Consider the following 14,767-nt stretch of genomic DNA (forward strand, 5'->3'; position numbering starts at 1 on the left):
GGTTGTGTACTGATACATCACTTGTTATTTTTTGGTTGAGTACGAGGCGTTTTCAGACCGCTATTGGCATACCTCATTTGGGAGATCACTGATTGAGATCGAATTCAAGGGTGAGCCAGTTTTCAAACCTTCCATGAGTTGTTATTTTGCTTGGTCCATTTTCTTCAAACTTAGACTAGTACTTTAGATATTTCATTTGTTTAGTTTTAGGGATTGTACCCCTTGTTATTAGACTAGTCATTATTAGAGTTTTGTACATTAACTCTCAGGTTTTAGGAGTTATTTTTCGCAATGTTCTGATAAATGTTTTGTTAAATTTTTGGATTTTTATGGAAACTGTATAGTTATTTAGATATTTAAATCTGCTTCTGTATCTTTAAATGTATAGTTTTCCGTTAAAATTTTTAGTCGAGTTGTAGTAATGATTCTTCCACCTGAGGGTTTTTGTGGGTGTCAATCACGATGATCTAGGTCGTGACACCTATCAAACTTTTAAATTAATATGATAATCTCTTTGGATGAATCTTCTAAGATAGCAAGATTTCTTCTTCATGTTGAAGAACTTGTACCAAACTACGAATTGTGAACATCTATCTCTGATGAATCTTTGAAGAATATACCCCATCTTGCTATGAGTTGTTTTAGAATTTTGACATATTATTTCATGTACATAATTTTCATGAGTAAAGTAAATTTCAAGTCTTAAAATTTTATTTCAAAAAAAGTTTCAGAAAAGCACGAATTACTTTAAGTACATTATTTAGAAAGAAAATCATTGCTAGTTTTTTTTAAAAAAATATATCTCAGTTTTGGGAAAGTACAATCAATTTTTCATAAAGCATAGCCTTTTAAAGCAAGTTTAGTAAAGTTATAAAGAAGCCTTTTTGAGTATTAACTCAACGCAAGGACAACCAATTTTTCCCTTAAGTGGGACCTTTTCCCTAAACGAGACAATCAATAAGTTATTCAACATTATTGTATTGTTTTGAAAGTAGTATTGAGCACCAAATCAGGTAAGAATTTAGATTATCTAAATCCTATAATTGCACCTAGTAGGATTGGGCGACTCTTCATTAAGCTATAAAGAAGTCTTTTTGAGTATTAACTCAACACAAGGACAGTCAGTTTTTTCCCAAACGAGACATTATAAAGTTATTCAACATTATTGCATTATTTTGAAAGTAGTATTGAACGTCAAATCAGGTAAGAATTTAGATAATCCAAATCTCATAATTGTACCTAGTAGGATTGGGGCGACTCTTCATTAAGCTCTTTATAAGGGCTCATATATTGAATTCATTAGTGTGGGTTCATTTTATACTCTAACAAGGTATAAGATGACTCTGGATGTGTTTAATTGAATGTGCAAGTGTGATTACTATTCAATGTGATTATGCTTGTGTTGTATATTGATTACCGAGAAAGGGTACCACACTGGTGCATATATTTTTAATTTATTTGATCAGAGACAATGCCATATATATATATATATATATATATGATCAAATATCAACACCGATACATATGTATTACTTGGATATCACGCCAATACATATATTTATTGAATTGATTATCATGTTGGTACATATTATTATTGAATCAGATACCACGCCAGTACACTAATAATGTGAATGGTTACCATATAGGTGTTGGGTATGTAGCAAGAATTGATGGGAAATAGAGGGAAGGAGAGGAATTTGAAAGGTTTAGAACTTGAAAGGTTGGGAACTTGAAAAGTCCTCTAATGCTTTATTGAAAAAGGCAATAGTCCCTCATCGGTAATGGAAAGGACAATAGGAGAGTTTAAATAAATAAACACTCCTATTAATTGTTAAAAGGGTTGGAAAGAGGGACCCCCCTCGCGCCGTCGTCGTCGCTCGCTTCGGCTTCGGCTTCGGCTTCGGCTTCGGCTTCGGCTTCGGCTTCGGCTTCGGCTTCGGCTTCGGCTTCGGCTTCGGCTTCGGCTTCGGCTTCGGCTTTGGCTTTGGCTTTGGCTTTGGCAAATGATCGATCGAGAGATAATTTTTTGGACAAAATTTATTTTAATTATTTATTAATTAATTTTAAATGGCCAAAAATTATTTTCAATAAATTAGTTGATAACCGAAATGTTTTCAACTTTTTAGTTAAAACCCGACCCGACTCGGATCCGCGCGAGTGACCCGTTTTAAATTCCGTTATATTCAAAATTTCCCGCCATGACTGTTCTGAAAGGTTGCAACTTTCAGGAACAGTCAATACCATTTGAAAGTTTGCAACCTTTCATTAATGGTCGTGTTAATTCTGAAAGGGTTGCAACCTTTCAGAATATATTCTTCTTGCCTATAAATACCATTCAGTCTTCAGAATATTACTAACGAATTTTCTGATCTTCCTTCTTCTTAAAATCACATTTTTTCTTCGTGTACTTTCCTGCTGTGGATTGATTCGCTGACAGTAGAGTTTTTGGTATCTATACTCTACTGATTAAAATCATTTTACCCTGGGAGGTTATATTCCAAATCAAACCTCGGATACTAGAGGGGAATAATTTCCTTAAGGGGACACTGTGAATTCAGTGGACTTGATTTTCTTCCGAAAATTTCAATAAGAGTATTCCAGATTCTGGTACGTTTTTACAGATTAAATTATTTTATTTCTGTTCATCTTATTTACTGGTTATAAAAATTCTCAGATACTTCGTGTTTCTGAATGATTTATTAGAACCAGTAATTTCTGATTTTATAACACAGATTGGAAACAATAGGTACACTAACAATTTGTGTGTGAATTTCATGAGAGAACCATGTTTATTATCGAGTTATTGAAACTGTGTGATAAAGTAGCCAGGTGAATTTTGCACGGATGGAAGAAGAATGTTGCCTATTTTTTAGGTTAATTTTTATTTACAATATATGTATGGAATATTCAATCCTTTTTTTATAAATTAGAAATAATAATTTCATGTGAGAGAAGAACATGTTCTATTCAATTTTAGTTGCATATTTCTTTTTTGAAAGAGACAAAAAGGAAAATAGTTTAAAACAAAGATTTTGGATTTAAAAAAGAATGACGTAATTTTACGACGCAAAATTTAAGAAAATAATAATAAAAAATTATTTTGTAATTCTAAATGAAAATTGTATTAAATGTATTCAAAAGAACGCTTTAATATTATGAGTTGTGACCTTAAATAAATATATACAAGAGACCAAAAAAAGGAAAATAATATAAATGGGGAGTATATTGGATGGTTTGACTTCTTTTTTGTCTGAGTCATTTGTAAAATATTTTAGTGTTATAAACCTTAACTATAAATGTAGAAAGTCAAAGATTATTTATTACTAAAACAGAAAAATATTTGAAATTGACTTAATTTAAAGTTAGTGCACAGGTGGAGGAAGTCTGTAGCTTAATAGTCAAGAAAAATTTCATTTCCTCTAACGTATTATTGCAGAGCTCAAAACTCTTTTCTTGTTGCTCATCAATGGCGGACCAGTTACCTCACGACACTAGTACCAAACGCAAGCTCAACGATCCTACCGGTGCCAGCACAGCCAGGATGAGACATAACCAAATCCTTTTCAATTCTTCTCTGAGAAGTCCCATTCAATTCTTCGTCCGTATGTTTTCCGGCAAAACACTGGTCATTCAAGCCGATTCGTCTGATACAGTTGCATCTGTTCACTGGAAAATCCACTCAATCACCGGAATTCGACCCATCCAATCGACCTCCTCCGCTGTACCATCAATGGAAGAGGGATTAATCTACCGCGGCAAACAGCTTGAGTTGTCTCAAACGTTATCGGAATGTGGTATACAAAATGACGATACGCTGCAACTGGTCCGTAGAATGCGAAGCATGTCCCATCCGCAGACGTGGAAGCTAATGAGTGACTTAAATTTGATTATTGATGACCTCTGCAACTGCAATGACAACCCAAATATTATTACTTATGTCACCCGTCTGAGTAACATGCTTACAGATTTTCTCATAAAAACACCGAATTATAGCTCAGATGGATCGGAGGAATATCTCCACATATTTATTCACTCCTCTGTTCCTGCGTCCCTGGTAAAACTTTATGTATCTCCTTCTCTAGTTACAAAACAAGCTGCTCATGGGTGCATTTGTCAATTTATACAAAACTGTCTGAACCTTTTCGCCAATCCTACAATCGTATATAGGCTGTTTGCTCCTATATTATTCGAGTTCTGTACGATTCTAAGAGGGGCTGCGGGTGTTGATGATGATTTATACCTATTTTTCCGTAGTCGTTTAGCGGCAATGATGCTGGAGAATGTCCATGATGTTAAGCATGTATTAAGATTGCATCATGTTTTCCCTTTTGTTGATGAGTTGGCAACCACGTTATCTCATAGTTTGGAACTGAGTGCACAATCACCGGATTTTAAACAGTTATCAGAGAGTGATGTGCTTGTGTTTATTCAGTTGATGCATTCGGTAAAGCAGGTAATACGGCGTCAAACAGCATTTGGCAGTCCGGTCAGTTTACCTTGGTTGATGCAAGATGAAGCAGCAAATGAGCTTAAAGGTGTGCATAGTATAATTTGTAACTTGCTGGACAAAATGGAGTTGTGCCTAAAGGAACTGGAAAACCAACTGGGTTTGGTAAGCATAGGGAGACGTGAGCCTATTGTAGGCTGTTGGTTCCAGTATCTTCTGATTTTGAAGGAGTTAGAAAGTATTTCAAAGTTGTATAAGGGATTGAAGGAAATGTTTTGGGAGAAGATGAGTCGAAGAGGAGTTGGTTTGTGCTATCTGATAGGTAGACTTTCAAAAAAGTCTACAGATTATCAATGGATTCTTGAGCACAAGGAAGTGACGAATTTTAAGACAAGGCAACGTTTTGCCTTGAAGATGCTTCAAGAAGGGAGGCACATGAGGGAGGAGCTTTGGGAGATGCTCATTAGCAGGTCTCGTTTGTTTGAAGACTCATTTGAGTACATTGGACATGCTACTCGTAGGTCGCTGCGAGGTCNGAGGCACATGAGGGAGGAGCTTTGGGAGATGCTCATTAGCAGGTCTCGTTTGTTTGAAGACTCGTTTGAGTACATTGGACATGCTACTCGTAGGTCGCTGCGAGGCCAGTTATTTATTCGATTTGAGAATGAAGAAGCTACCGGGCCTGGTGTGTTGAGGGAGTGGTTTTCCTTGGTATGTGAAGCAATTTTCAACCCTCAGAATGCTCTATTTGTTTCATGCCCAAATGACGGGAGAAGGTTTTTCCCAAATCCAGGTAAACATTTATTGTACACAAACATGTGATATGAAAGATGTTTCTATCTGATTTTTCCTCAAATATAGATAAATAGTATAAGATAGAGGTTGAATCTTTGTGAGTATGCGTATACGTATGATCTCTCTTTATGTAAAGGTTGCTTGATGTTGCTGTTCATACCCTCGTAGCATTCTTTGAGGTTCAACTATTTCATGAAATCCATGTCTGAGGGTTTTACTGATTCGTTACTACATAAGTAATTCCAAAGTGTATTAATCTATTTAAAGTAATTGTAAACAAAATGGAACTAGTATAACTAATGAAATAGGAATGAGGACACACATTGGAGGTTTGTGAAAGGAGCTATAGAACATGAACTATTCATTTGTCAAGGGTTGGGTAATACCCAAAAAAAAAAAAAAAGATCCTGATATGGCAAGATAACACCCGCTACAAACGAAATTTCACATTGTTTAGCATCTTTTCGTGTATCAAACCACTTCTCCACTCCCCTTCTCAGATTTGTTTAACTAAAGAAGGATAGAAAACCCTCCTTAGAAGGAAGAAACAACTAGGGAAGCTTTTAGAACAACTGAGCAGCAGCCCTAGCCTGATACTATGATTGGGAAGGACAAACAAATTGTCTATTTGCTATTATAGTCTTGCTATACACTCTTGACCAAAGGTAGGTTTTTCCCTACTGGCAGCAATCTTATGGATCATCTAGAGAGAAGATTCAATGATACTTCGCCGAGAAAGGGAAGAATATAATGTTAGTTGGAATTAACTCAAATGTAAATGACATTGATACCATACTTGACTTCACAAGTTCATTTACTATCCAAAAGAAAAGCTGAGTTTTTGTCACTTCTGCCAATATTCATTTACTGTCCAGCAGGAAAGCTGAGTTCTTGTTTAATTTTGCCAGCCTGCTTGAGGAGATTAAGCCACATGCTGAGATATTTTGTCTTGATTTAGTTCTCATGTTTGTATATTTTTTTGGTTGTGCTATTATTGATGTCCTTTGGTTATCTGATTCTCCAATCACACCAGGCAATCAGATAAAGTTGATAAAGTAATGATCGAACGAGTATGTCTTATTTATGGCATGTCAGTTCTTGCTAGATATCTTTCTCAATGAAGGTGCATTAGTATACTTGGTTTGTATGGCATATGAATGAGTATTTACTAGGTGTATCATCATTCTTTTTCCTCATTAGTATACTTGGATTGTATGGCACAACTACATTTATAAGATGGTTGCAACTAGAAAGCTGTTTGATACAATCTTTCACGAAAGTAATATTATTCTCTCTGCTACAATGCAAATAACCTTCATTTTCATTTGTGCTTGCAGTATCTAAAGTGGACCCATTGCACCTTGAGTATTTTGTCTTCTCTGGGAGGATTATTGCATTGGCCTTGTTGCATAGAGTGCAAGTAAGCATCATGTTTGATCGTGTGTTCTTTAGGCAATTAGCTGGAGACGATATTTCGTTTGAAGACATTAGGGATGCAGATCCCTACTTGTACAGAGGCTGCAAGGAGATACTGGAGATGGATGCTGAAGTGGTGGATGAAGATATCCTAGGCCTAACATTTGTTTCTGAATATGAAGAATTGGGATCTAGGAATGTTGTGGAGCTTTGCCCTAATGGGAGAAGTATGATAGTGAACAGTCGAAATAGGGATAACTATGTGAATCTTCTTGTTAAACACCGGTTTGTGACATCGATCGCTCATCAGGTAACCCATTTTGCTCGAGGTTTTGCTGACATAATTACTGACCGACAACTCCGGGAATCCTTTTACAGGATCCTAGATCATGAAGACCTTAACAGGATGCTTCATGGGAGTAAGACTGCTGTTTCTGTAAAAGACTGGAAAGAACATACAAATTACAATGGCTACAAAATAGATGATCCTCAAATATCCTGGTTCTGGGAGGTACTTATTTCTTGTTATGTTTCCAGAGTATTAACTATCGAGAAGTATAGACCTTTGATCTTTTCTTTCTTCATTGTTTTTGGATGTGGTAGATTTCTGGGCAGCATTTTTAAAGTTTTTCTTTTCTATTACTGCAGATAGTTGGAAGTATGTCGGCAGAGCAGAGAAATGTGCTTCTCTTCTTCTGGACTTCAATCAAGTCTCTGCCTGTTGAGGGTTTTGGTGGTCTAGATTCGAAACTTCACATCTACAGACTCTCAGACTCTCATGATTGCTTGCCTACCTCGCACACTTGCTTTTATCGCCTGTGTTTTCCTCCTTATCCGTCTATGGAAGTCATGCAAAATCGCCTTAACATAATCACCCAAAATTATGTTGGTTGCAGCTTTGGTGCCGCGTGATGTGCAAATTTGGTACATGTGATATGTAATACTCTTCTAAATAGATGTAATAATGCTAACCTTCTAAAAAAAGAGGCAAACTTGCATAAAGTTGTGAACAAATAGCTCATCAGTTTTTTTTAGAAAGCTAAGGTGGAATCTATAAATGAATTTTTCCTTACATTAATAGTTTTAGTGCGTGTGAGATTTTTATTTGCAAACCGCAAATCCGCTCCTTCCCCATGATTTTTTTTCAAAGAAAAAATTGGACACCCCGCCTCCTCAAATGTTCAAACTTGCCCAGTCCCATTGTATCTACTTTTGGTTTGTTGGGTTAGTAATGCGGCTCAAACACACTAGTGGTCTAAAGCTGAATAGTGAACTAAAGTTAAATACAAAATGAAGTGTATTCTTCTTGCTTTTTGAGATTAAAATTAGTAATAGTTTTTTCGAATCAATTTTTTTCTAATAATTCCTTTTCAATCGATAATATAGCAAAATTTATTTAATCTTTCTTGAGACATAATACTCTAAATATGTCGAACTTCTAATAATATTTATTTTTTTATATAAATACTTTATTTTTCAACAAATAGGTACTCAATAAGCAAACCAAAAAATTCTGTACTCAATATTTATTTTGTAAGAAAACAAGCCTATTATAACTTTAAAAAGTAGGTCCCCAGGCCTCCTACCTATTTTAAAGGGAGTGCGTAAATATACCATTGGCCAAAGAAGAGTTGCAAAAGGGGGGACTATGCCTGACCCTTTGCTTCAAGATGTGAGATCAAAACTTGGCTAAAAAGCCTTTCATTGCACCACTTAAGCAAAAGAAATAAAAATGTCAAGGCATTATAACTTGTACTTTTGCCTATTACGATGGAATGTATAGATAGTGTGTAAATAATATATAATCAGGTATATATATGATTTATAACTATGTATGAAAAATGTATATACATCCATATACTTTGTTCATACAATATTTATAAATTTCAATAATTCATCTTTCCTACACACAAGCTGATTTTTTTAGTCTCGATTAACTCAAATCTCCTCTAAGCAATCTCAAGTTTCAAATATGAGTTCCTCTCAATATTTTGAGTCATTTAATATATTATTTACTAAAAAATAATTCATATTTGCGACAAATTAAATTTTTAAATCAATAATTCTCTTTCATCAATTAGTTAGTGTTCACAATTAAAGCTAGAATTATTTGTAAATAACTAAAAAAGTGGGCACGTGGACAAATCGTCAAAATGAACAAGGATGTACTTCATCAAAAAAAAAAAAAGAGTAAAAACAGTTTGTGTAATAAACAATAATTGAGCTACATTGGATAATCTTACTATTTATATATGGTTAAAATAATTTTCATGTATATATAGCATATGTCGAATCTCCTTTTGATTAGTTTGTATGTTTAGTTTTTTATATTTTGAACCCTTTTGTTAAAAATCTTAGCTTCGTCACTGGCCTCTAGACTATGATCGAAATTTCAGAAACACATCTTAACTAAATTAAGTAGGCGTTTGACCATGTAATACCATATCACGATATGTTATCGTTAGATGAAATCAGCGTTTGGACATGCGATTTCACGTCGATTCCATCTCATGATTCCATATTCTCCAAAAACCATTATATGAAATTACGTGATGATTCCATATCATCATGTGATTTCATATCATGATTTGATATTTTTTAATAAAAAGATCGATCCACAAGTTTATATCCCTGAACTCATTTTTTTGGTAATTATGTACACTTTTTATCTTACGTGACTCTACGCAATTGACGCGTGAAAAAATATTTGGTTAGCTAAAAAGGTATAAAAAAAAATAATAAAGTCTAAAATTTCGGTTAGGATTACCTTTTCCTACTTGGATAGAGGAAGAATGAGCGTTAATAGGTAAGACAAACTCTTCCTTATTTGTGCGAGTCGTTTAACTAAACACTCGTGAGCTCAAACTCTTCCTTCCTTCCTCCTGCTGCTGATCAAAACTTCCAATGGCGTACCGTAATACCAGACGCAAGTTAGATGATTATGCCGCCGCAGATGCCTGGATGAGATACGACGAAACTCTCCCTCTTTCTCTGTCATACCCCATTCAGTTCTTCGTCCGTATGTTTTCCGGAGGCAAAACATTGGTTCTTCAAGCTGATTCCTCAGACTCAGTTGCATCAGTTCACCGGAAAATCCAGTCGATCACAGGAATTCGATCAATTCAATCGACCTCAGGTGTACCACGAATGGAACAGCGATTAATCTACCGAGGGAAACAGCTTCAGTTGCAACAAAGGTTATCCGAATGTGGTGTACAAAACGATGACACTCTACAACTCGTTGGAAGAATGAGAAGCACGCGCCATCCTCACACGTGGAAGCTGATGAATGACTTAAATTCACTTATTAATGACCTCTGCAATTGCGATGACAACACGGATGTTAATGCTAATGTCACCTGTATGATGAAGATGCTTACAGATTTTCTCATAATGACCCCAAAGGATGGCGCAGATGGATCCGAGCAATATCTACAAATATTTATTCACTCCTCTGTTCCTGCAGCACTGGTAAAACTTTATGTATCTCCTTCTCTAACTACCAAACAAGCGGCTCGTGAATGTATTTGTCAATTTATTGATTCATTTAAGACACTTTTCGCCAGTCCTGTATATAAGCAGTTTTCTCCTATATTGTTCGAGTTTTGTAAGATTTTAAGAGGGGCTGTGAGTGTTGACGATGCTTTATATATATTTTGCCGGAGTAGTTTAGCTTCAATGATGGAGTGGTATGTATGTGATGTCAAGTGTGTGCCAAGATTGCAGGATGTTTTTCCTTTTTTTCGTGAGTTGGCAACAAGGTTATCACGTGCTTTAGAATTGAGTGTGCAATCAGCTGAGTTTATACCGTTATCGGACAGTGATGTGTGTGAGTTTATTAAGTTTATGCACCCCGTGAAGTGTGCAATATGGCGTCCAGAAGCATTTGGCAGTCCGGTCAGTTTCCGTTCCTTGATGCAACGGGAAACAGGAAATGAATGTTTTGAGATTGAAGGTGTGCATCGTGTTTTTTGTGACTTGCTGGAAAAATTGGAGTTGTGTCTAAAGAAACTGGGTTTGATAAACGAAGAAAGAGGTGAGGCTATTGTAAGCTGTTGGTCTCAATATCTTTTAATCCTAAAGGAGTTAGAAAGCATTTCAAAGTTGTACAAGGGTATGGAGGAAATGTTTTGGGAGAAGATAAGGCAAAGAAGAGTTGAATTGTGCTTTCTGATAGTTAGACTATCAAAAAAGTCTACGGATTATCAGTGGATTCTTGAGCACAAGGAGGTAACAAATTTTAAGATAAGGCAGCAGTTTGCCTTGAAGATGCTTCAAGAAGGGAGGCACAAGAATGAGAAGTTGTACGAGATGCTCATTTGCAGGTCTCGTTTGTTTGAACAATCATTTGAGTACATTGGACGTGCAAGTCCTAAGTCGCTGCAAGGCCAGTTATTTATTCAGTTTGAGAATGAAGAAGCCACCGGGCCTGGTGTGTTGAGGGAGTGGTTTTCCTTGGTATGTGAAGCAATTTTCAACCCTCAGAATGCTCTATTTGTTTCATGCCCAAATGACGGGAGAAGGTTTTTCCCAAATCCAGGTAAGCTTCTGTTGACATTTTGTTCTCATTTATCCCTCCTGTTAGTTTTTGGATCTAAAGTTGTCGAGCATGAAAGATATTTCTTATTTAATTTTTCCTCAAAAATAGATAAAGAGTATGAGACAGAGGTTGAATCCTTGTGAGTATGAGTATACGTATTATCTCTCCTTATGTAAACCATGTAAGGTTGCTTGATGTTTAAACCGTCATAGCATTCTTTGAGGTTCAATTCTTTCATGAAACCCATGTCTGAGGGTTTTACTAATTCCAAAGTGCATTTAATCTATTTAAAGTAATTGTAAGCGATATGGAACTTGTATAACTAACTAAAGAGAAAGGAATGAGGACACACATTGAATATTTGTGGAAGGAACTACAGAAAGATGCATTCATTATTCAAGGGTGAGAATAGGAAAAGAGAGATCCTGATATGGCAAGATAATTTATACCTGATAAAAACGGAATTTCAGATTGTTTAGCTTCTTTTCGTGTATCAAACCACTGCCAGACTCCCCTTCTCAGATTTGTTTAGCTTCTTTTAGTGTATCAACCCACTGCCACACTCTCCCTTCTCAAATTTGTTTAACTATGTAGCCGACCCAAAAGAAGGATAGCAAATCCTCCTTTAGAAAGAAGAAACAACTAGGACAGCTTTTAAAACAACTGAGCAGCAGCCCCAACTTACAGCCCAAACCTGATACTGTGATTGGGAAGGACAAACAAATGGTCTATTTACTATTATGTCTTGCTATACACTCTTGATCAAAGGTAGGGTTTTCCCTTCTGTATTTGGCCATGGATAAGAATTTGGGTGCCTAGGGAGGTATGTCTCAGACAGAAAAATTTACGTGGTATCCAAATATTACTCACCTGCCTCAATTGCGTAGAGTCATGGAATGTGTCACGCAAGACAAAAGGTGTACAAAATTATAAAAAGAATAAGTTCAAGGGGTAATAGGACTTTAATTTAGTTCAGGTGTGTCTTTGGGATTTCGGTCATAGTCTAGGAGGGTACTTGTGCATTTTCCCATTTCTTTCCGGTACTGTGTTATTGTCTGGATTTGTTGGAATTTGGGATTTTGGAATAGGTTTCAACATTCATCGGCCTGGCCGGATCCCAAAGTATGTCATAAATATGTGACAACTGATAATTTTTAACTCGTTTCTGCTTAGATGTGTGCATGAATAGATGCTGATATATATATTTATAATGCCAGCCTGCTTGATGAGATTAAGCCATTCTAACATGCTGAGGTTTAATTTTTAATTTTGTCTCGATTTAGTTCTCATGTTAGTATATTTTCTTAGTTGTGTTATTATTGATGTCCTTAGTTTCTCTGATTCTCCAATCACACCAGGCAATCAGATAAAGTTCATGAAGTAGTGTCGGAAAGAGTTCCAAGTCTTATTTATGGCCATAGCAGTTTTACCTTGACATCTTTCTCAATTAAGCTGCATATTGTACCTGGATTGTATGGCATATGAATGAGTATTTACTATCTGTATTATAATTTTTTTCTTCGTTACAATATGTTTGAAACAACTGGGAATATACTCCATAAGATGGCTGCAAGCCGTCCAATACAATCTCTTGACGTTTCACAAGAAGTAATATTATTCTCTCTGTTACAACTTACAATGCAAATAACCCTCATCTGCATTTTGTGCTTGCAGCGTCTAAAGTGGATCCCTTGCACCTTGAGTATTTTACTTTCTCCGGCAGGATGATTGCGTTGGCCTTGTTGCATAGAGTACAAATAAGCATTGCGTTTGATCGTGTGTTCTTTTTGCAATTAGCCGGGGAGGATATTTCGTTTGAAGACATTAGGGATGCAGATCCCTACTTGTACAGTGGCTGCAAGAAGATACTGGAGATGGATACGAATATGNCTTGTTGCATAGAGTACAAATAAGCATTGCGTTTGATCGTGTGTTCTTTTTGCAATTAGCCGGAGAGGATATTTCGTTTGAAGACATTAGGGATGCAGATCCCTACTTGTACAGTGGCTGCAAGAAGATACTGGAGATGGATACGAATACGGTGGATGAAGATGTCCTAGGCCTAACATTTGTTTGTGAAGATGAAGAATTGGGATCCAGGAAAGTGGTGGAGCTTTGCCCTGATGGGAAAAATACGTTAGTTAACAGTGAGAATAGGGATAACTATGTTAATCTTCTTGTTAAACACCGTTTTGTCACATCAATTGCTCAGCAGGTAGCCCATTTTGCTCAAGGTTTTGCTGACATAATTACTGACCAGCAGCTCCGGAAATCCTTTTACCAGATATTAGATCATGAAGACCTTAACAGGATGCTTCATGGGAGTAAAACTGTTGTTTCTGTAAAAGACTGGAAAGAACATACGAATTACAACGGCTACAAAATAGATGATCCTCAAATATCCTGGTTCTGGGAGGTACTTATTTCTTGTTATGTTTCCAGAGTATAAACATTTGAGAAGTCTACATGGTAGATTTTTGAACTCTTCCAAAGTTATTATTTTTCAAAGTTTTTCTTTTCTATTGCTGCAGATAGTTGGAAGTATGTCGGCTGAGCAGAGAAATGTGCTTCTCTTCTTCTGGACTTCGATCAAGTCTCTGCCTGTTGAGGGCTTTGGTGGTCTAGATTCGAAACTTCACATCTACCGAACTTCAGTCTCTCATGATTGCTTGCCTTCCTCGCGCACATGCTTTTACTACCTGTGTTTTCCTCCTTATCCGTCTATGGATGTCATGCAAAATCGTCTTAACATAATCACTCAAAATTATGTTGGTTGCAGCTTTGGTGCACAGTGATGTGCAGATGTTTTGGGTGAACTTGTACATGTGATATGTAATATTCTTTTGAATAGATGTAAGAAATTTACATCAGTAAATATTAGTAGGTATCTTTTGAAAGTTTCTTAGGTATATTATGTTTTTTGGTTCTAGTAAGTGTTCGCTGCGCGGCTTAATCACAGTAGTTGCCTCAAGCTAAATTAAATTCAAATAAAGTCCTTAAACTTTTTTTCCCCAAGTTTATTTTTTTTATGATGTGTATTCTTCTAGCTTTTCAAGATCTCATAATCAATTTTTTTATCTTCTAATTACTCCGTTTCAATTAATATAGTCAATCCATTTAATTACACTTGAAATATAATACTCTAGATATGTCAAACTTCTAAAAGTTTTTGCTTTTTATATGGAAACTTTAATTTTTCTATGAATACTATTCAATAAACAAACCAAAATAATCGATACTCAATATTTATTTTTATTTTTTAAAAAAAGTATAGCCTATTGTTACTTAAAAATAATAGGGCCCCTCGATTTTGCGGGGATAGGACATATGCCTATTTTAAATGGACTCTTGTGTAAATATACAGTTGGCCAAAAGTGTTTTCAATTAAATGATTACATGTATATGTAACTAGTTCTCGACACGTGCTTTGCACGTGTATATTACACGTTTAAATGAAAATAAAATTTGACTCAATCTTTGTTGGCTAAATACATATATGAAAATGTTACCGAAAAAAACAGTCGTTACTTACCCAAGGGATATATATATATATATATATATATATATAT

The 14,767-nt window shown here is 35.7% G+C and overlaps 2 protein-coding genes across 2 annotated transcripts; both read left to right on the forward strand.

The window, feature by feature from the left end:
• Nucleotides 1-3,457: 3,457 nt before the first annotated feature.
• LOC107029876 (E3 ubiquitin-protein ligase UPL5-like) lies at nt 3,458-7,570 on the forward strand. The gene is made up of 4 exons (XM_015231322.2): nt 3,458-4,917; nt 5,026-5,240; nt 6,580-7,169; nt 7,307-7,570. The coding sequence occupies exons 1-4, from the start codon at nt 3,467-3,469 to the stop codon at nt 7,568-7,570; spliced, it is 2,520 nt and encodes an 839-aa protein (XP_015086808.1). The 5' UTR covers nt 3,458-3,466.
• A 1,992-nt stretch (nt 7,571-9,562) lies between these two features.
• Nucleotides 9,563-13,993, forward strand: LOC107029878 (E3 ubiquitin-protein ligase UPL5-like). Its single transcript, XM_015231323.1, has 4 exons — nt 9,563-11,198; nt 12,873-13,021; nt 13,174-13,614; nt 13,730-13,993. Exons 1-4 carry the CDS (start codon nt 9,563-9,565, stop codon nt 13,991-13,993), a joined length of 2,490 nt encoding a protein of 829 aa, XP_015086809.1.
• The last annotated feature ends 774 nt before the right edge of the window (nt 13,994-14,767 follow it).

Source organism: Solanum pennellii, chromosome 9 (genome assembly GCF_001406875.1).
Source record: "Solanum pennellii chromosome 9, SPENNV200".
Classification (NCBI taxonomy): domain Eukaryota; kingdom Viridiplantae; phylum Streptophyta; class Magnoliopsida; order Solanales; family Solanaceae; genus Solanum; species Solanum pennellii.

Bases quoted from the DNA above. Each gene is read 5' to 3' on its own strand.
- LOC107029878 (XM_015231323.1), top strand. From the start codon at position 9,563: ATGGCGTACCGTAATACCAGACGCAAGTTAGATGATTATGCCGCCGCA. The intron at 11,199-12,872 runs GTAAGCTTCTGT...TTGTGCTTGCAG, and splicing joins AAGGTTTTTCCCAAATCCAG to CGTCTAAAGTGGATCCCTTG. The intron at 13,615-13,729 runs GTACTTATTTCT...CTATTGCTGCAG, and splicing joins AAATATCCTGGTTCTGGGAG to ATAGTTGGAAGTATGTCGGC.
- LOC107029876 (XM_015231322.2), top strand. From the start codon at position 3,467: ATGGCGGACCAGTTACCTCACGACACTAGTACCAAACGCAAGCTCAAC. The intron at 4,918-5,025 runs GTCTCGTTTGTT...GCTCATTAGCAG, and splicing joins TGGGAGATGCTCATTAGCAG to GTCTCGTTTGTTTGAAGACT. The intron at 7,170-7,306 runs GTACTTATTTCT...CTATTACTGCAG, and splicing joins AAATATCCTGGTTCTGGGAG to ATAGTTGGAAGTATGTCGGC.